The following is a 20,123-nucleotide window of genomic DNA, read 5'->3' as shown; positions in this document are numbered from 1 at the left end:
CAGCCGCCACCGGCCGTCAGGTCCCTGGGGCCCGCTCCGCGCGAGGGTCTGGTCCCCGGGCGCCCCTCGGCCTGAAGACCAACAGGTGATGTCAGCGGGTGTCCGAACTCTGGGACTCACCAGGCGCTGGCACTCATGATTCACACGTGCACGCTCCTCTGACTCAGCAGTTTCCAGCGGCCTGGACTGCAATTCACAAGGAAGGACCCGGGCCCAGACTGCTAAGGAGCCGCAGCACCACCTTTCTGCACAACAGCAGAGAACTGGAAACAACTCCAGATTACCTCGATCATGGAAATAGCCATACTATTAAAAAAAAAAAAAAGAAAAAAACACACAACCGCGTAGCGACTGAAGACAATGCTGGAGACCTGTGTCTTTTGGCATCAAAGGCTATCCACAAAAACATTCTTAAATAGCAAGTTTCCAAGTAATATATATAATGTGATTCTACTTTGCTATATAAAATATATACATTTATACATACATTTATATACATGTACATAGAAAAAGTATGTATACCAAGATGTTAACTCATTATTTCTGGATATTGAGTTTATGGCTGATTTTATCTTCCTATTTTTGATCATATTTTCTGATTTTCACACATTTTTCTATAACTGTATAGCAAAAAAATTTTGTTTTTAATGAATGCTGGAGACAACTTTCTCATTTACTTATAGACACTATTTAAAGCCATGAACTAGAGGAGGAGAAAGTACAGAAGAGAAGGGAGTCCCGGGCTGAGGCCTGGGAACTCCAGTATTTAGAAATTGGATAAAGGAGGAGACAGGAAAGCAATCCGAGGAGAAGCCAGTAAGAAGGGAGAAAAACCAGAAGGATCCCAGAGGCCGAGAGAAAGAACTGGCTCAGGCTCTGTCACGTGTCCTTAAGAGGTCAGGAGAATAAGACTAGGACAGCAAATGGGGCGAGGTGAAGATTTGTCGGATAAGAGGGAGAGCGTGGAACTGGAGTTCTGCAAAGAAATGGGAGATATGGAGGGCCGTGTTTTCTCAGACATGGAAATATTTCAACATTGTTGTAGGATGATGATAATGATCAGGTTAACCAGGAAGTCAGTGATCCAGCAGCCAGAGATGATGGGCAGAGAAGGATCTGCAAGCGCAGCCAGCTAGGGTGGCTATTCAGCTCCTAGGACAGCCCGCCCCCCACATGGAGAAAGAAAGCAGAGCTTAGGTGAGCACCAATGCAGGCAGCATGGTAGGTGTGGCAAGGGGAGATGAGTTACTTCTAGGATGTATAGCAGCTGCTTGAGGTGGGTGACATCGATGGATACTTTACAGATCAGTTGGCACGGTTATGTGTTTGCCTGTACGTCCCCATCTCCTTCATTTGTATCATGGCCTAGGGAAATACTTCCCTTTGCCACTCTTTCTCCATCAGCAAGCCTTTATCACTACATCGTGAAGAGTAACAGCAAAAGAGACTGATTAAAAGACTCAAAATCACAAATAAGTTCCCACAAGATCTACAGGAAGTATAGATGTCATCATTTATTTATGTGTGTCTCCCTGGTGACATCATGCACTTTCTCCTTTAGAAAGTGAACAGTAAACCAATATGAAAGTATAAATTACATTTACTACTTTATACGAGCTAACTGATGTTTATCAACCACGCGCTGGTGTGTTGCCCTTCCTGGGTCCTGGGAGGGAGCAGACATGAATGTGATGTGGAGGAAGATGAGCTGTGGACCCAGAGCACAGGACTTCCAAGCCCAAAGATGGGGGCTTGGATAAGAGCAAAAGCTTTACATTATTACAATTACAATTCTCATATCCAGCTTTTTTTTTTTTTTAACTTGATGTTCTGTTTATACTTCTCTGTTTCTACATGGTCTGAAAATAGAACAGGCTTTGGAATCAGAAGTTCAAAACATAGTTCTACCTCTCATCGCCTATCTTCAAAGGCAGATGTAGGTCTTAAGGGGCCCAAAGCTTAGGGGCTTCTCTTCAAGAACACAAACTTGAGAGCAGAATTGAATATTTCTTTGAAATGAAGAAGGAAATCACAACACATTTCCAGAGATTTCAATCTTGCCTTCTGAGATCTCTTTAGACAATTTATCAGAAACATTTATGCAGAGATGCTCACTGATTACAATCTGTTTCCACCCCACCCCACTGGGGTCCTGACCCCCTAACAATGTGACTACCACCCTCTTGGGGCCCTTGCAAGTGGGGGCCCTGATGTTCATTTACTTTATAGTAAGTCTGCCTTTGTCTGTGTGATCTGGGGCAGGTCAGACTTCTCTGATCCTCAGTTTGCTCATCTACAAAATGGAATCGTAATAGCTACCCATGAAGGTTGCTGTGAGGACCAAGTGAAATAGTTCAGAAATCAGGGCTGGAACCTATGGGGATTGCACACCCTGATTCTTATTCCTCTAATGCCAGTGACTGGGAGATGGAGGCGAGGTACGCGACACTGTATACTGTGCCGGCTCCTCAGAGAGACCAGTTTCCTTCCAGTTTACAGTCATTTTTTAACAATTGCTGCCTGCCTTTCTTATGCCACTCGTAATGGATTTTTAGACTAATAGATTTTGTGAGCTTTTATTAATTCCTCCAGCAATTTAGAGTTAAAGGAGGAACTAGGTAAAGCCATCATTTATGTGGCTCATCCCGCTTAATTATTTCTTCTAAAATCAACGGCCAAAAAAAAAAAAAAAATTTTGTTTTTGGACGCATTGATGCAATTAGAAAAATGTTAAAGGACTCAAGAGATTCAACGGCTCTGGCCTGTGAGCAGACGGACCATTCATAAGTTTGTAGTTTCTAATTCAGAGCAGTCTCAGATGAATTTCCTGCCCAAGCTGGTCTGCTTAGGGAACAAAAGCCTGGAGATGTGTCTGCTTCACGCCCCATTGGCAGTGCACACTGCCAGGGCTGGCCTCTCTGGTGGCCCATACTCATCAGAGGGACCCGCCGCCCTTAGCGATTTGGCTTTTACAAATCACTGCAGGGAAATCCAGTTTGGACAACACAGAAGCGCGTCCCTTCATACCACTGGGACTTCGCCACAGTCCTTTATATCTTTAACCCACAAAGGTTTCAGTGAACTATTTCCAATTCCTGTAGCTTCATCAAGAAAAGTACCCCCTTCTGGGGCCAACTTTTCCAAGATGCTAAAGTCTTAAGGTGACCACAAAAGTAGTCCATCAGCGACTGATTTCACACTTTACAACATAGATCCCTCCAAGGATCGGTTTCATGCAGCTGCATTTTACCTGATATCCTCTGGCTTTGATAAACAGGGGTTAATTAGGCATCTGTGAAATAAAACACAACCTGGGCACCCCACCAGGCAAGAGATGCTAAGTGTCTCATTTTAAACGACTCACCTCGGTTTTAGTTCTGCCTTTAATGAAAAGAAAGAAAGAAAAAAAAAAAAAAAGCTGCAGTTACAGCTTCTCCAGCCTGAAGAACTTCTCCAGTAACCTTGCCTTATATAACAAAGAAAGAAGGAATGGAGCCAGAGGACGACACGCTGGGCGGGAACGACAAACAGATGATCTTAACTACGAGGCTTAGCCCCATCTTCCAAGCAGATCAGACTAATGAGAGAGAGGATGGGAGAGATACCACCTCAGTGCTGGAGAGAGGAGGCAATAAACCAGTTCACTGATTTTAAAGAGTGGGTGGTGAGGCATAACTATCACTTCCCAGGATTTTTCTAAGACTACAGTTTTCTCTTTCATAATGAAAAAAAAAGAAGAGTATATTTTTAAAATATTTGGAGATAATTGAATACTTATAAGCAAATGTCCTTAAATACGGAAAGAAAACGTCTGGTAACGGCGCCTTCTGTTAGAGAGAAAATTGACCTCAAATTTTAAATTAAATTTTCCAAAAGCTTCAACCCAGGTTTCTCCCCCACATCTTGAATTTTGGCTTTCATATTCTTCAAACGTTAGGCTGACCTGATTTTTCTTTCCGGTTACATCAGTGTAACTTGATGAATAGTGATTCCTAATAAGGAGAGTGTGCCCAACCTTGTTAAAAAAAAAAAAAAGTTAAGATAGAAACTAAAATACCATAACAGAAAAAAAGAGCATTTAAGATAAAGTCCAAACAAAATTTTTAAATATAAAATTCATCTTATAAGGGGCTATCTGGATAGCTTCTTTTCATTGACTACAATTTCTGAGCATTGTGTGATTTATATATTATATTCACTCCATTATTAAAAATTTGTCCATGGCTACATATTTGCTACAAATGCAACAGTTCACACTGTTATAGCACCCTAATGACCCCACCCCCCCAATACATCAATGTGCAAATTCCCAGAACCTGCAAACATGTTACCTTACATGGTGAAGCAGACTTGGCAGATGTCATCAAATTAAGGGTCTTGACTTGGGGACCTTAATCAGCCTGGATTATCCAGATGGACCCAATGTAATCACAAAGGTGACAGAGGGAGATTTTGTCCAGATAGAGGAATGTCTGAGGGATGTAGCAAGATGACAATTCCACCAATCACTCCTGGTTTTGAAGATCGAAGAAGGGGCTGTGCACCAAGAAATGCAGGCAGCCTCTTGGAGCTAGAAAATGCAAGGGAATAGATTTCCTCCTAGAGCCTCCAGATGCAATGTAGGCTTTCTGACACCTTGACTTTAGTCCATTGACACTGACTTCAAATTTCTGACTTCAAGACTGTAAGATAATAAATCTGCATTGTTTTAAGCGACTAAATGTGTGGTATTTGTTACAGCAGCAATAAGAAATTAATACTCAGAGTAAGTGTATTAATTCCCATTTTACAGAGAGAGATCTAAGATCTTTCAAACTTCTATGATCCAAAATAGTTAGCAGTGACTTGAATGAGCTGATATTGTTACCAAAGTAGGTCTGTTGGCCAATGCACAGCAAACCAAAGACTGAGATGCCAAGTTTCCCAGCCAAGAAAGAATTTATTACAAGGCAGCCAAATGAAGAGCTGGGAGAACAAGTCTCAGCTTCACCTCTCTGAAGTCGAGGGAGCTGGGATACTTATGAGATAAGCAGGGAGGTCTCAGGTGTGTGGAGAAGTGATTGGAGGCAGGGGAGAAGGCACGGGTATATTTGGGTTACATACTTCTGCACATCCAAAAATGAAGGCACTTAGCAGGATCTTAGGATGGAGTTTCCCAATCCTCTGATGTCATTCATCAGGCACCTACACAGGCCCAGTTTTAGGGTCAGTGGTCCCATCCAGCCTTAGCCAGTTGGCACTGGACAAGAGCTAACTCCATATTCCTGTAAAACAACTAGGCTGTGTGAACCTAGGAAGGCATAAAATCAAAGAGAGGAAAAAAATAAAGAAAATAGAATGAAAATGAGCTTAAGCAGGGAAGGCAGTTTACAAGCAGAGGAGTTTTAATAAGCCATTTTCCTAACTGTAGCTTTGCAGGACAAACTCAAATCCTGGTAGCCACCAGCTTCCATTCACTGTCTGGGGTGAGAGAGTGAATATTTCAATATTTCAATATTCCTTGAGCAGGAATGACCAGATTATGGGCAAGAGCCAGGTGGGTCATAAAAACCAACCAACCTAGAAGTTAAAATTGTCTAAAAAAAATCCGTAATCTAATGAGACCCTTCACTTATTATTACATTGGGTATTTGTGGGGGGTTTTTTACATTATTTTTAACAAAAGAATTTACCTAATAACTTTTTTTGTCTTTCAAGTCATTTGGAAAAAAAAAACAACACTATTTCAATAAACTCTAGAGTTCTATGGGACTTAATGATAATAGTAAACACAGTATGTTGACAATTAAAATAACTGATAAGGCCCTAATAGTATATGTTGGGCTTGATTTTTCTAGATTCAATATATAGTGACCAACTGTACTTGTTGGAAAGGAAAGTTCTGCCAGAAGCAGCTAGAGTTGGTAACTGAGAACCAGGAAAGTCAAAGAGCTTTCCTGGGAGGTGGCATTCCTTCTTCCAACACTCCCCAACCAGGTGACCTCCTGAAACTTTGAAAGATGCTGAGGTCACGTTCAAGCATGCACCCTACACACCCTATAGTTGTGGCCTCTGAGCTTAGAATGCAGTGTCTCAGTGGATGCAACAGAAGCCTCTGAAGCCTGCCTGATGAGGGGGAGTGCAGACTGGAGGTGTGTTCAACATGGAGCCTGGATAGCAAATGCCAGCCAATAATTTTAGCCTCATTCTGTTCATATTCTTATATTTTATCTCCCTATTTCTCTCTGGAGAGATTCTGCTCAAACCTCATTTCCCTGGGGAAATCTTCTCTGCCTGACCACCCATCTAGTCAGATCCCTTCGTTAGAGACATTCATAAAACACGGCATTCTTTTCCCTCAGAATGTTCCTCATAGTTTGTGGTCATATACTCTTTAGGTGGTTACTTGCTTAGTGTGTCTCTCTCCCCACTAAACACTAAATCCCGAAAGACTGGAACCAGGTCCAATCTGTCTCTACTAGTTCATGGTTATGGTTTAACATCTGTTGAGTGAATGAATGAATGAGGAACCTACAGTGTGGATCCAGGCTCCCCTCCTCACCCACTAACAAACACTTGGCTAACCTATAATGAAGTCAGTGTAGGTGAGGCAAAATAAAACCAGAAGACAACACTAGAACAGGGTGTCCCCAGCCTCGGGGATCCAATGCCTGATGATCAGAGGTGGAGCTGATGCAACAATAATAAAGTGCACAAGAAATGTAATGCACTTGAATCATCCAAAAACCATCCTCCCCTCCCCAGTCTGTGGAAAAATTGTCTTCCACGAAACCGGTCCCAAAAAGGTTGGGGACTGCTGCTCTAGAACATTTAGAAAATATTTGTTGAGGGCTTGGTGGGAGCTGGAACTCTTCAGAGAGCTGCAAATACAGGAGAGGAATTAAAGCATACATAAAAAGATACGACAAAAAACAGAAATAATGACAACCACCAGGGAGGGGCAGTGAGGACTCAGAAGAGGCAAAGTGACTTCCAGCGGGTATCATCCTGCCTAGTTCACGAACCACCTTTCTTGATAGTGTTCCATACTCCCTTGCCCCTCGGTCCTTCAGCCACACCCATTTGGCAGATGGACATGCTGTGGTCTTCCTCTGCTGCTGCGCCTGATCACCCTGCCTGGATGCCAGGCAGGGCAGACCCACATGGCTATGTCTTGGTGCAGAGCCCTGCCTATGGCCACGCACTCAGCCCAGGTGATGGGCAGGGCTGGGTGAACACAAAAGATCACGACCTTGACCCATCTAGCCGAAGGGCCTGAACTCACACCTGCCAACCTAAAACAAGTCCTTGAAGCTGCCTGGCAGTTCCCCTGGGTGCCCCTGATCAAATCCCTTCCCCAGTCTTCTCAAGGATTGTTTCAGAAATCCTTTATTCTCCTAAGATCTCTGATGGTGCTTCCCACTGCAACCATTCCTCCTTTTCTCTCTCAGAAGACCTCGACTCTTGTTCTGCAAAGAAACTGAAGTCAAAGAATGTTCTCTGCTGAGGTGAATGCTGGCCCAAGGCAGGCCCCCTTCCTGGGGAGCCCATTTCTGGTGACAGGCCCAAGAAGACCTGGGTTCCTCTCCGGAGGAGCCTCATAGGTCCCCATGGAGATGGCAAGGCCTGCATCTCCCTCTGCCCAACCCTGCCTTCTCCCCCGCCTCCTTCAGGCGTTGGGGACAAGAGCACCCCCTGATTCATGGCCTGCCTGCCAACCTCCACCGTGGTCCGCTTCCCAGGGAACTCGGGTTCTCCCCACTCTTCCCTCAGGAGCCTTCTCTGCACAGTCCTCTTCCTCCCCCATCTCACCTTCAGCCCCTCTGGCCTTGCAGTCTGCATGTGGACACTAGCTCCCTTGGTGGTGTTTTAACCCACAGGTCCTTGCTCTTTTCTACCTGATTGCCTCGTGCCTATCCGTCTGCCAAGCTTCCCAGGTGGCGCTAGTGGTAAAGAACCCACCTGCCAATGCAGGAGACATAAAAGACGCGGGTTCAATCCCTGGGTCCGGAAGAGTCCCTGGAGGCGGGCCTGGCAGCTCACTCCAGCTGAGTCGGACACGACTGAAGTGACTTAAGCAGTCACGCACACATTTTCCATCTGCCAGGTCTCACTTCAAACATAATTTTCTCCTGAGGAAAAAGATCAGTTTCCTTTGTCACAGCCTCCCATGAAAGGTGTTTCTCTCCTGAAGTTGTTCTGCTGTGGCCTAAAATAGGTAGTGTTTCTTCTGAATTACGAAACATTTTTTTCTGTAAATTCCTAGTGATTGAAAACTGCACTGCTCAGTGTGGTAGCCACTGACCACATGACTACTGAGCCCTTGAAACGTGGCTGGCTGGGGCTTAGTTGTGTGTAAAATGCACACTGGATTTCAAAGACTCAGAATGGAAAAAAAATGCAAAATACCTCACGAATAATGTATATTAATCATATGTTAAAATGATAATATTTTGGACATATTGGGTTCGATAAAATATCTTATTGAACTTTTCAACATGTAGTAGAAGCCCTCTTAGCTGACATCATTTGCACGCATTGTTAATTGAGTAAAAGTGTTAAATAACCTGGAGAAGGCCTGTGTGGGGAATTTGGAAGGAAGGATGTGGGTCAATTAGATGGGTGAATTATGTGAATGCTTGCTTATAGAACATCAATGCTAAATAAACAAGGTAACAACACATTGTGCTACCAAGGGATGCAACTGGCAGAGTTAACTAACTAGGGGACTACATTAGACAGAGCTGTAATTCGTTGAATGTGGAAATTTCAGTGGGATGGGAGTAAAAGCTTGAACTTTAAGGTGGAGGCTAGGTTCAACTGTGGACTTTTATGAGGGATTATAACAAGAGTATTCATTCAGTGCTCACTTTGGCAGCACATATACTAAAATTGGAACGATACAGAGAAGATTAGCACGGCCCCTGCACAAGGATGACATGCAAATTCGTGAAGTGTTCCATATTTTTTTTTTAAAAGAGTATTCATTCAGTGGAGTAGAGAAAGCTCTTACATGTAAACTTTTGGTATATTTGGTATATACAGACCAAAGAAGTAGTCCATACAGTTCACTTATTCCATGCAGAAATTTAACAAATATTTACCAGAAGAAATGGGCCCAACATATGCTAGAGAATAACAGTGAAACACCCATAACAGGGCTAGCGTTGTAGATGCTTACAAGTACAGTAATCACAGGAACAGGCAAGGAATAACTCATTACATTTGTATTTTCCTCTATTATCCAAACTAGATTTTTTTTAAACGTGTTATTGAAGTACAATGTATATAAACACAGAAAAGTGCTCATATAATAGTAGAGCTTGAATCCATCCATCAAATCAGCACCCAGAGAATTCCCTGGCAGTCCAGTGGTTAGGACTCCACATTTTCAGTGCCAAGACCTAGGTTCAATCCCTGGTTGGGGAACTAAGAGTCTACAAGCCATGAGGTGTGGTCCTTCCTCTTCCTCCGCCACACACAAAAAGACCCCAGCACCCAGAGCAAGAAATGGAGCATTGCAGCACTCCAGGGGCCCCCCTCCCAGGCTCCCTTCAACAACCCCCCAAGCCTACTATACACTAGTTTTGTTTGTTTTTATACTTTTATAGAAATAGAAAAGTATTTTGTGCCTGTGCTTAAAGAATCAACTCAAATCTCAGATGTCTGAATGAATCTCAGCTTAGCATTGTACTGAGTTTGGACAAGCCTCTTAATCCAAGCCTGCTTCCAAATTCACAGAAGTGGGTTATAAAATGTTTACCTAATAGTTGTTGGTAGGATTAAATGAGGTCATGTATGTTACTGGCATATGGTTGCAACTGTTACTTGTACACAAACTTTTAGCCTGTGAACTTCCTGGGGTGGAAGGCACCTGGGCACAATTCTCCAGTTTAAAGGGAAAACCCACACTATCTGGGCAATGACCCACCATTCCCTTATTCTCAAATGAAACTTGGCTACTTGATCTATCTCACTTTTGGCCAAACAGAGTAGAGATGCTATTTCTGTTACATACTATTCATCTGCCCTTCTCAAACATCAGCTTCCTCAAGGGAAGGGTCATGCCCTATTTACCATAGTTCCCTAGTGCCAGGTCCTGTAAGCATGCAGCTAAGTACTGGTTGCTAGTTGAACAAATAAGTGCTAACTGTATTGAGTCTCAGGAAATTATGTCAGAATGTTATCCAAACTTTGGCAAAAGTACAGTAGTAAAACCAGAGTAGTCAATCTCCCTCCTTCTTTCCCTGTGCTGGCCAGAAAAATCTACTCAAAGTTAGCACATTCTGTACTTGGAACTTGAATAAGCACACCAGATCTGAGGTCTTCAAAACTAAGGGCAGGAAAGTACACTGCTTTTAACATGGAGTTTGCTCAAACTCAATGTACTGATGCCAAGATATTAAAGTTTTCAAAAACACTCTCTTCCCAACGTGTCAGCCATGAATAATTTTTTTCCTGCTATACTTTATCTTGGTTTTCTACCAATATTTTTAACATCTTGACCTTGTTTAAAATAAAAAACAGCCAGGGAAGGGGAAGTAATGCTCCCCTTCCCTGCTCTTATGGAACTGCATTTGGTTGTTTTATCCTCCACTACCTAATTAAAAATAACTTTTCACTTCTCACAGAGTGGGAAGTACCTCTTCAAAACCTTCCATCTGTTTTATATTACAATTAAAAGTCTGACTGGCTGGCAAGCCTACTGCTCTATAACTAGATAAATCAGGCAGGAAATCACATGGTTATCAAAGGAGCTCAAAAGATTTTTAACAAAATAATAGCTGACTATAAAGCAAAACTAAAAAACCCAAGCTATTCACAACCCATTGTGTAAAACAAATATGGTTAATATTTCCTAAGAGTCAAGACTATTTTTTAACACTCTTTCAATTTAACACTTCCTGAGACTCCCTAAGCACCACAGTAGATGCAGGAGTTATAAAGAGCAATTCCTACTCTTGAAAATATAAAGTCTAATGGGAAAGTTTTACGGAGGCACCAGGATAATCAGGAAATGACACATACCTGTGCCCTGAAGGCTGCGTAGGATTCTAACAGGCAGGGAGACAAAGAGAAGCAGCAATGAGGGGAGGCACGAAGGCAGAAGCATGCATACATTGTTCCTGAAAGATCCAGGTTGCCAGATCCAGATTAGGAAGTGAAGGAGAATTCTTGTTATTTAGGCAACAAACAACTGTGGAAGGTCTGTGAACAGGAGAGGTGATCCAATCTCTGTGTGTTTTCATATGTTTCTTTACCCTCACGGGAGAAGGAAATGGCAACCCACTCCAGTATTCTTGCCTGGAGAATCGCAGGGACAGAGGAGCCTGGTGGGCTGCTATCTATGGGATCAGAGTCTGACACGACTGAAGTGACTTAGCAGCAGCAGCAGCAGCAGCAGCAGCTTGTAAGCAGTTGTCTTTCCTCTCAGGACTTACATTTCACACTGTAAATTAAGTGTTTTGAGTTCATGTGTCAGTCTCACTCACTTGATACAGACATTCCAGTGAGGGGTAAACTCATTTTAGTCTCTTAATCTGATGGGTTAATCCATCAGATTTCTAAACCTAGAAGGCTAACGGTAAAATCTGGATGGTGACATTGCCTAAGGTGATATAATACTGCACAAACCTGTCTGGGTGACCGGTCGGCCATGCCTAGGTGACACCCTGATGTCACAGAACAATTTCTTGATACTTCTGGAGAATGGAGAGCAGAGTGGTAAGTGCAATAATCTAAGTCAGAGATGAAGTAATGGAATTAGAGCTGAGCCTTTCAGTGGGCTAAGATTTTAAAACAGATTTCAACGTGGAAGGTTAGAGAGAGGCACAAGGTTTCTCAGTGAGTGATCGAAGGGAAAGTAACACCACTAAGAGAACAAAGGAGGCGCAGGTTCAAGCTGGAGAAAAAGAGAACATCCTACATTTAAGGTGTTGACAGAAGAGTCACATGGAAATCTCTAAAGGCAGTTGAAAATATGGCTCTAAATGAGGCTCAAGAATTGGAAATGTATTTTCATTTCTTGAGTAAAGAGGTCAAGTTGTGTTAACAGATGAAATCACCTGAAAGGAGAAAAATGGTTTAAGCACAGAATATTGAGTTAAGTCCTTCAAGGGTCAGTCAATACAAAATCTGAGTGGAATAAGCAATGCCATGACAGCTTGTACACAGATGCTTTATTTTGGATGTTAACAGTCAACATTGTATGCAAGATTCTCTTACAATGGAAAGTTTTTTCCCATACATCAAAAAACTCAATTTAGTCAGGGTAATGGCTGTATTAATGCGAAAACCTTACAACAAAATGCAGTATTATATGTGTAGTCAGTTTCCATGCAAGTATGGCTGCTACATGTTATGTCTGGCATTTTTAACATACTGAAAGAAATTCAAATTGAACACAACAGTATAAAAGGTGATTTAAGATGCCTGACATGTTTAAGATTAAAAAATCTTCTTGCAAAAAGCAACAAAGCAGTTAACTGGAGGATTCAACCAATACCAACCGAAATATGTACTATGTCCAAAAATCCCAAGCTTATCTGCAATATATTACATGTGGGATAATTTAATGCTCAAAAAAAACTATGCTTTAAAAAAATATAGCTCTTCCAAGATATTATACTTTGGTAATTGGAGACTATGTACATCCAAACCAGCCAAGGGCTACATTAAAAAAAAAGAAAAGATAAAAGGGAACCATTATGTGCTATTAGTTCAAGGTAACTGAAATTGAAATGATCCAGTATGATTTTGCTACAATCATTGGTTTTACAAAGTGAAATTTCTGTGAGAAGTTCATTAATTAGGAAGCAATCAACATACTTAACAAACATGCTAGGAAGATTCAAATTGGTTCATCTATTTGTTATCAACAAGGCATAATCTTAGTACCACACATTTTCTTCACTTCTCACTACATATAATATGCAAAAATGAGCAAGTAGATTTAAATAGCTTAAAATCCTTTTAGGTCTACTGTTCAAAAGCTAGGCATTAAAATACTTCATATTTCCATTTCCATCAACAGAGAATCTTAAGCTGTTTTTGTTTTAAGGCAGAGCATTTTGGTATTTGCAAGAATTTGCCTGGTAATGGTTGATTCCATTAAGTTAACTTGAGAACTTGCCATCATCATACTTTTTATGTTTTCACACAGTGCAAGTGGTGGTCGCTCTTTCCTTCTCTCATAGCAGCAAGCCGACTCTGCTATTTTCTATAGCAGCATACTTCAGGAGTGGAGAGGGAGAGAGTGTGTCAATTACAAATAATTACAACTACAGTGTACAATTCTATTTACCTGTCAGTGTTTAAGTTGACAGCATACCATTATATGTTTCAAAAAATTACATAAAATCTCTACACAAAAGCAAATAAAGACATTCTTTCAAGAAGAAATAAAGTAAGTGCAAACACCTAAAACAGGCAACTGAAGCAACTGTTGTAACCTGTAGAGAAACACAAAACATTTATAAAAGGACAAATATTTTTATAAATAAAAGATAATGTTCTCTACTTCTTAAACATTGAGTAAATATAATAAACTTCTAAGTGCAGACTGTTTTTAGGGACCAAAGTACCATATTATTTTTTTAAACAAAATGCAAAAATTTCAAACAAATATACAAATCACCAGATTAATTTATATGACCCCCCATATAATTTAAAAAGAAAATATTAAATTATTATTTAGTACATTTTTAGAACTACTTTATAACCAACATGATTTAAAGGACATAGTGCAATATTTAGGTAGATGTGACATACAGTATAGATACTGAATTCTTTGCAGCTATAACTTACTACTGTTTCATATTAAAAGTCAAAATTGTTCTTTACTATGTTATCTGTAATAACAGGAAACAACATTGGCTTCTAGACACCCTGTATAGGTTTAAATATCTACATTTAAGCTTTAAAAATGAAAATAAATTATAAAAACAGATTTCTTTCCAATTTACAAAGTTTTCCTGCTCCTACATACTGTACAATACATTCAACAAAACTCTCAGCTCTTCTGAGATTTATGGAGAAAATACTGACTCTTTACCAATAAGGAAAAAACATTTTTGCAATGCCTTTTGTTTTGAGGACTACGCTCAAATAAATACATTTAACACTGTAGTTAATTTTACTATTTTTTTAAAAATACCAAAAATTAGTAGTGCAACTTTTATTCTTTTAAATGCCTTCCCACTGTGTTTCTCTGTAAATGGTAGCCTAAGTAAATCAGCAGATAGGCAAAAGTACTTCATAAGGCCATGTGTGCTTTCTGTATAGAGACTAATTTCAGAAATCACACATACTCATAAGACCTATCTATAACAAAACTGCAGCATCAGGAGAGTAGCAACATATATCTTCTGAAGAAAAGATGTGAGAATTTACTTTCAGAATATCCTTGAACATTCTAATATGATTTCCCCATCTTGTTCTTTAAAAACAATTTTTAAAAATCTCATGTCTTAAAAAAATAAATTATGAAATTGCCTACTCCTTACTTAAGTGCCTAGCTTTCTGGTTGCCCAATATGACAAAGGATACAAACCGTTTTAGGGCTGTTTTAAAACTTTAAAAACAATCAACAAAAAAATTTCATTGCAGCTTAACTTAGTATAGAATCTAGTAAGGGAGTGGGGGCATTTCATCAATCTTAGTAACAATCACAGTATGAGAGCTCTTGAAGTGCTGCCTGTAGCTGTATAAGTACTCAAATATCTTCTTGCTTGTTCAGTCATGATAAGTTGGTCTTCTGTTTTCCCGTAAACCACTGTTTCCCATTCACAAGTTGACTAGGAAGGAAATATTAATAGTGATGTGAAAACCGCTAAGAAAACTATCCATTCTACTTCACAATTAAGACTTTAAAAAAATCAATTAATTGATTGGATATTTGATAAGTAATTACTATAAAATGTTTTTGACAATGGCATTGTGATTCTTTTTAAATAACAATGTTTCAAAATCATATACTGTTTATGATCAATTGTTAGTCAATGTTTTCGCCATATACAGGCCTGTGAAGGAAGTTTAAAGTTCTATTTCCACAACTGCCCCTCAAATCAACTCTGGTTTATTTTTAAATTGGAGTATATAGTTGCTTTACAAAATCAGTCTGAGCACAGAAATATCAATCTTTACTGCTTCAAAGTTTTGCAAAAGATATAAAGAGGATATAATGTCAAAAAATGAACCGAGAATGCTTTATGTCTTGCAAATTAGGAAAAATAACACAAAGTCAAGTTTACATTTGTTTTCCTCTATTATCAAGGTTACTACTGTATAGGTATGACCTCCTATGTAATAAATTTTCCTGATAAGTTCTGTGTTAAACACTGGTAAATCAGATCACTTTAAATGAATTCAGAGATTGTGCTGCACGGCTCTGTGAAGAGCAGCGGCTCAATAAGGAGAGGAGGCGCCACACGTCTGACTGCCAGAGATGTTTTCAAGGAATGCTTGAATGTCAGGAACGCTAGTCCTGCGGTCATTGTAGCGTAAAGAAGATAACTTTTTCCTCAGTGACCTCTCAAATTCTCTAGGTTAAATTCTTAAGTACAGTAAAAAAATTTCCAGCTTTCATTTGCAGCGACATAATGGCTGCACAGTATCTGAAAAAAACCATTTTATTTTACACTATGAGCCAGAAAGTTCACTGGAAACCATTATATCAACAAAATCAAGTTGAAACTGCTTCCAACCACTTACCCTTTAAAAGTTGTAATTCAGGCTACAATTATTTATTACAGAAGAAGAGGTGCCAGAAATAGATTTAGGAATTTTTAGTTTAAGAATGAAATGGTGCTTAAGAAATCACCAGGAGAGTCCCCAGTTATAATTCCAGGTGTTTACTTTATATGTGCCCTGATGAGTGAGTCTCTCAGAAACCCAAATCTAGTTTGAGTGACAAAACAATGGTGAATGTCTAGTTACTGGTATAGTCAATTTTGAATTTAAAAGAAAAAGTATGATTTGTGATCAGTAGGTCCAACGTGATAACTGAATACACAACAACAAAAGTCACTGAAAGAAATTTATAAATTCATACCTGAAGATTCTTTTCCAATGTGACAACTTTGGAAGTGTTAGGGTTTGGTTTCTTTTTATTAAGTGTATATGTTTTGTTGGTTGAATTTATATCTTGTTTTTCAGGAGTCAAGTTGCACCTATTGTCATGTATTTCCAATAATGGTATCATTAATAAAGATGTTGTAAATATATTTTCTGACTAAGAGAAAAAAGAAAGAGGAAAATAAAATAACTAATTCAAAAATGGAGACAAACAGAAGGACTATGGAGTAAGTGGTAGTGGAAATCCTGTGCGTGTCCCTCCAAGAAAGCTTTCGCTCCGATGAAATTTCTAGCAATGTAGCAAAAATAAATATTTAAGAGGTGAACCAAAGATAAATACTGAAATTTCAAGCTTTGAGGACTACCACTCTTTGACATCATATGTAAGAGAGCTAACTTCTCTCAAAACAAAACAAATATAAAAAGCAAGGATGTGAATGAAATATTCTCTACAGTTAACTGTTTCTCTCTGAATTAGGCTGAACACCACCAATGGAAACCCTCTATGATCTCTAATGAATTAACCACACAATGAGTAAAGCACAAGAACCACTAGAGCTTAAAGCAACCATCTTAATATAAGGAAAATCCTTTACAAACCTGCAAGTCTGAAAGGTCTTCATTTAACAGTTGAGTACCTGGTTCTTCTTTTTCCCAATTATCTAAGATTAGTGATTTTCTGACCTTCTTGACAGAAGCAGTACGCTAGAATGAATAATTTACAATAGGGACATTATGGCCAAGTCACTGGAACATGATAAAGACTTTTATCAACAACAATACTAAAAGATCACCTCTTGCTTGCAGCTTTTGTAAGCAGGTTCATCTTCCTCTTTGAGGAATATGTCTGTTCCAGTTTCTTCTTTTAAAACTTCTCGAATATCTTCTTCCAAGAAGGCAAGTGGCTGTGACTAAATTATTTTTAAAAGGAGTTTTAAAAAGCCTTTTATAGCACTTCCTTTTTTCTCCCCATATATAAAAACCCAACTTTTATACTTTTTCATTATTGGCATAATTTTCTCCTAACCCCTAAAGATATAAGTTGAATAAATTAACTAATCCATTGAATGGCAAAAATAATATTGCACATTGCAAGCACTGAATGAAGTGTGCCACTTCCTTCACGGCAAAGCACTAAATAAAAGTCTTCCTTTGGGGGAACCCATATTACTTCCTATTTTCATATTCCCTATTTTTCACCTATAAGAATGCAATATAGGCATATAAAAATGCAATAATATTTTGAGACTATTTCATCATTCAGCCCACATTCAAGTTAGTTTTTTTTTTTTTTGTATTCTCCCTTCCCACACTCCAGTACACACATAGACAGCCACAGACACACATGCACACACATGCTTCCTGAACACTGTGACTCAGCTCTAAGCTTAAGTCTAGGTGTGGAAAGATGTTTGTCTTACCACTACATGAATTATGTAGGAATTATGTGAGTATTTGAGTATGTGAGTAAAAGCAGGAATTATGTGAGTATTTCTGTGTGTTGCTCTAAGAGCTCTTGTTTCAAGGATTATGTTTCACAGAGAACCCAGGTTATGTGTTCTTAAAAAGGAATCTGGAATCTGTTCTTTTGCCTATAAGAATGCAATATAGGCGATATTACTTTCCTATTTTTACATAAAAATAGGAAACACAGAATAAATTTGGACGACAGTAGCTCTCCTTATCCTATTTTTATTGTAGTTATTATACAGTGTGTAATTACTAGTTTGCATGTTTGTCTTACCACTACATGTGTAAGCTGTTTAAGAGCTTTTTCTTCTGTATATATCTCTCCACACCTAGCCTTAAGCTCAGAGCTGAGTCACAGTGTTCAGGAAGCACGTGTGTGTGCATGTGTGTCTGTGGCTGTCTATGTGTGTACTGGAGTGTGGGAAGGGAGAATACAAAAAAACAAACAAACAAACTTGAATGTGGGCTGAATGATGAAATAGTCTCAAAATATTATTCATTTATCTTTCTATCAAGTAACTACAGAAAGTCACTCAGTCATGTCTAACTCTCTGAGACCCCATGGACTATACAGTCCATAGAATTCTCCAGGCAAGAATACTAGAGTGGGTAGCTGTTCCCTTCTCCAGGGGATGTTCCCAACCCAGGGATCAAACCCAAGTCTCCAGCATTGCAGGCAGATTCTTTACCATCTGAGCCACCAGGGAAGCCCTCAAATAACTAAGCACACTATATAACTCAGAAAAAAATGTAAATTATATTAAGACCTACCATAGGTCTTAAGATCTACCATAATAACCAAGACCTGTTTAAAAAAAAAAGTAATCAAAGCTCCACTAAACCAAAGAACAAACTGGCAGCATGTAATGACCAGCAGCTTACGTTCCCAGTCAACAAAGTTAGAGAGAATAGCATCCATACATAAACGAGATTTCACAGTACTTACAAAAACTTTAAAATGGAAACAGAATGTTTCAAGTGTTCTCATGTATAGCCTGAGACATGCAGGAATTATGTGAGTATTTCTGTGTGTTTCTCTAAGAGCTCTTGTTTTAAGGATTATGCTTCACAAAGAACACAGGTTATGTGTTCTTAAAAAGGAATCTGGAATCTGTTCTTTCGCCTATAAGAATGCAAGTGCCCTAAGATGTGGTGCATATATAATGGAATACTACTCAGCCATTAAAAAAGAAAGGAAGAAAACATCGTATACAGAACACTGATGGACTTAAGAGATTATCATACTAAATCAAGTCAGACAGAGAAAGGCAAATACCGTCTGATATCACTTCCATATGGAATCTAAAATATGACACAAGTGAACTTATGTATGAATCAGAAACAGACTCACAGACAAAGATAACAGACCTGTGGTTGCCATGGAGGAAGAGGGGTTGGAGATGCAAAGACTGGGAATCTGAGGTTGGCAGATGCAAACTATTATATATAGAACGGATAAAAAACACGGTATAGCACATGGAACTATAATATTATTCAATATCCTGTAATAAACCATAATGGAAAAGAATGTGTATATATATGTAACTAAATCACTTTGCTGTACATCAGAAACTAACTTGACATTGTAAATCGACTATACTTCAGTTAAAAAAAGAATACAAGTGTCCTAGAAAGCCAAAGTCTAAGAAGTACATCTGATTCAAGTAAGATACATAAGAAAGCTGAATGGTTAGCACACAGCAGGTGTTCAGTAAACAACTGGAGGAATGAAAAGTCAGCTTGCTGCAAATGAGCCTGCAGATATTTTAGAAATTTTACTTACAAAATCTATACTTTCCTTTTATCTTAAATTTTTTATGAAAATGACCTATTTTGGCAATAGATAAATTCTTCCCAAACATGAACAAACTGATAGGGATTTTAGATACCTGAAACCTAATTTCTTGTGCATTATTATTAAAATAACACTTTTTATTCAAAGTATCTGTTGGCGAAATGACTCTGAGGAACTGTTAGAATTTTTCAAATGTTTTCAAATTATTGCTTATTTTTAGAATTCTCAATTAGGCCACACACCCTTATAAAGGCAGGAACCACACCTGACATGTTTAACATTACATCCCCAAAAGACTAGCCCAGCAGCTGGCACCCATGAGGCACTCAGTCAGTATTTGTCAAATTCATGATTTTTTTTTAAAATGAGTAACAAAATGCTGAAACAAACTAGTTAAATCAACTAGGTAAGTCCATACAATGGAACAGTACAAAAACATTAAAAGTTATGAGATAAATGCAAGGTAATTTATTTACATGAATGCAATTTATAAATTTTAAAAGGTTACCAAAAAGTACATAATGTGATCCCACTATTATTATGTATATGCATAAAAACTAAGAAGTTTAGAGAATGCTAATATTTTTTTTCTTATGGCAGTATATGGAGCTAAGTGGCAGAAGACTTGATCAATCCTACTACGTACCCTCTAAAAGAGTATTTCAAAATAAGGAAAAGACTAGAACATTTGAGTGCGATACATGCTTTTTCTTTTTTTTCTTTTTTCTTTTTTGATACATGCTTTTTCATAGAAAACTGATTAGATCAAGTAAACCAGAATTTATTAACTGATTTACATAACTAA

The 20,123-nt window shown here is 39.0% G+C and overlaps 1 protein-coding gene, 1 long non-coding RNA gene and 1 other non-coding gene across 5 annotated transcripts in view; 1 reads left to right on the top strand and 2 right to left on the bottom strand.

The window, feature by feature from the left end:
* Positions 1-623: 623 nt before the first annotated feature.
* On the bottom strand, positions 624-4,682 carry LOC147359412 (uncharacterized). Its single transcript, XR_015140798.1, has 2 exons — positions 4,332-4,682; positions 624-4,015 (listed from the first exon to the last, which is right to left on the bottom strand). It is a non-coding gene; the product is annotated as an uncharacterized LOC147359412 (long non-coding RNA).
* A 4,159-nt stretch (positions 4,683-8,841) lies between these two features.
* LOC147359411 (U6 spliceosomal RNA) lies at positions 8,842-8,948 on the top strand. Its single transcript, XR_015141377.1, has one exon. It is a non-coding gene; the product is annotated as a U6 spliceosomal RNA (small nuclear RNA).
* A 3,193-nt stretch (positions 8,949-12,141) lies between these two features.
* Positions 12,142-20,123, bottom strand: part of MYBL1 (MYB proto-oncogene like 1) — a 37,426-nt gene continuing 29,444 nt past the window's right edge. The window contains exons 13-17 of one of the 3 annotated variants that reach the window (XM_086336755.1): positions 16,848-16,964; positions 16,654-16,758; positions 16,031-16,210; positions 14,650-14,774; positions 12,144-13,430 (exon numbers count right to left, since the gene is read on the bottom strand). In XM_086336755.1, the coding sequence (XP_086192881.1) occupies positions 13,370-13,430; positions 14,650-14,774; positions 16,031-16,210; positions 16,654-16,758; positions 16,848-16,964 (588 nt within the window). In that variant the 3' untranslated portion in view covers positions 12,144-13,369. Of the gene's footprint in view, positions 14,775-16,030; positions 16,211-16,653; positions 16,759-16,847; positions 16,965-20,123 lie in introns of all 3 variants that reach the window. The other 2 variants (XM_086336753.1, XM_086336754.1) reach the window with 2 other exon arrangements.

The sequence above is a fragment of the Bos grunniens genome, chromosome 14 (genome assembly GCF_055505025.1).
Source record: "Bos grunniens cultivar Pamir isolate PY7600 chromosome 14, Bosgru_T2T1.0, whole genome shotgun sequence".
Classification (NCBI taxonomy): domain Eukaryota; kingdom Metazoa; phylum Chordata; class Mammalia; order Artiodactyla; family Bovidae; genus Bos; species Bos grunniens.
This window is presented reverse-complemented; position numbering and strand designations above follow the sequence as displayed.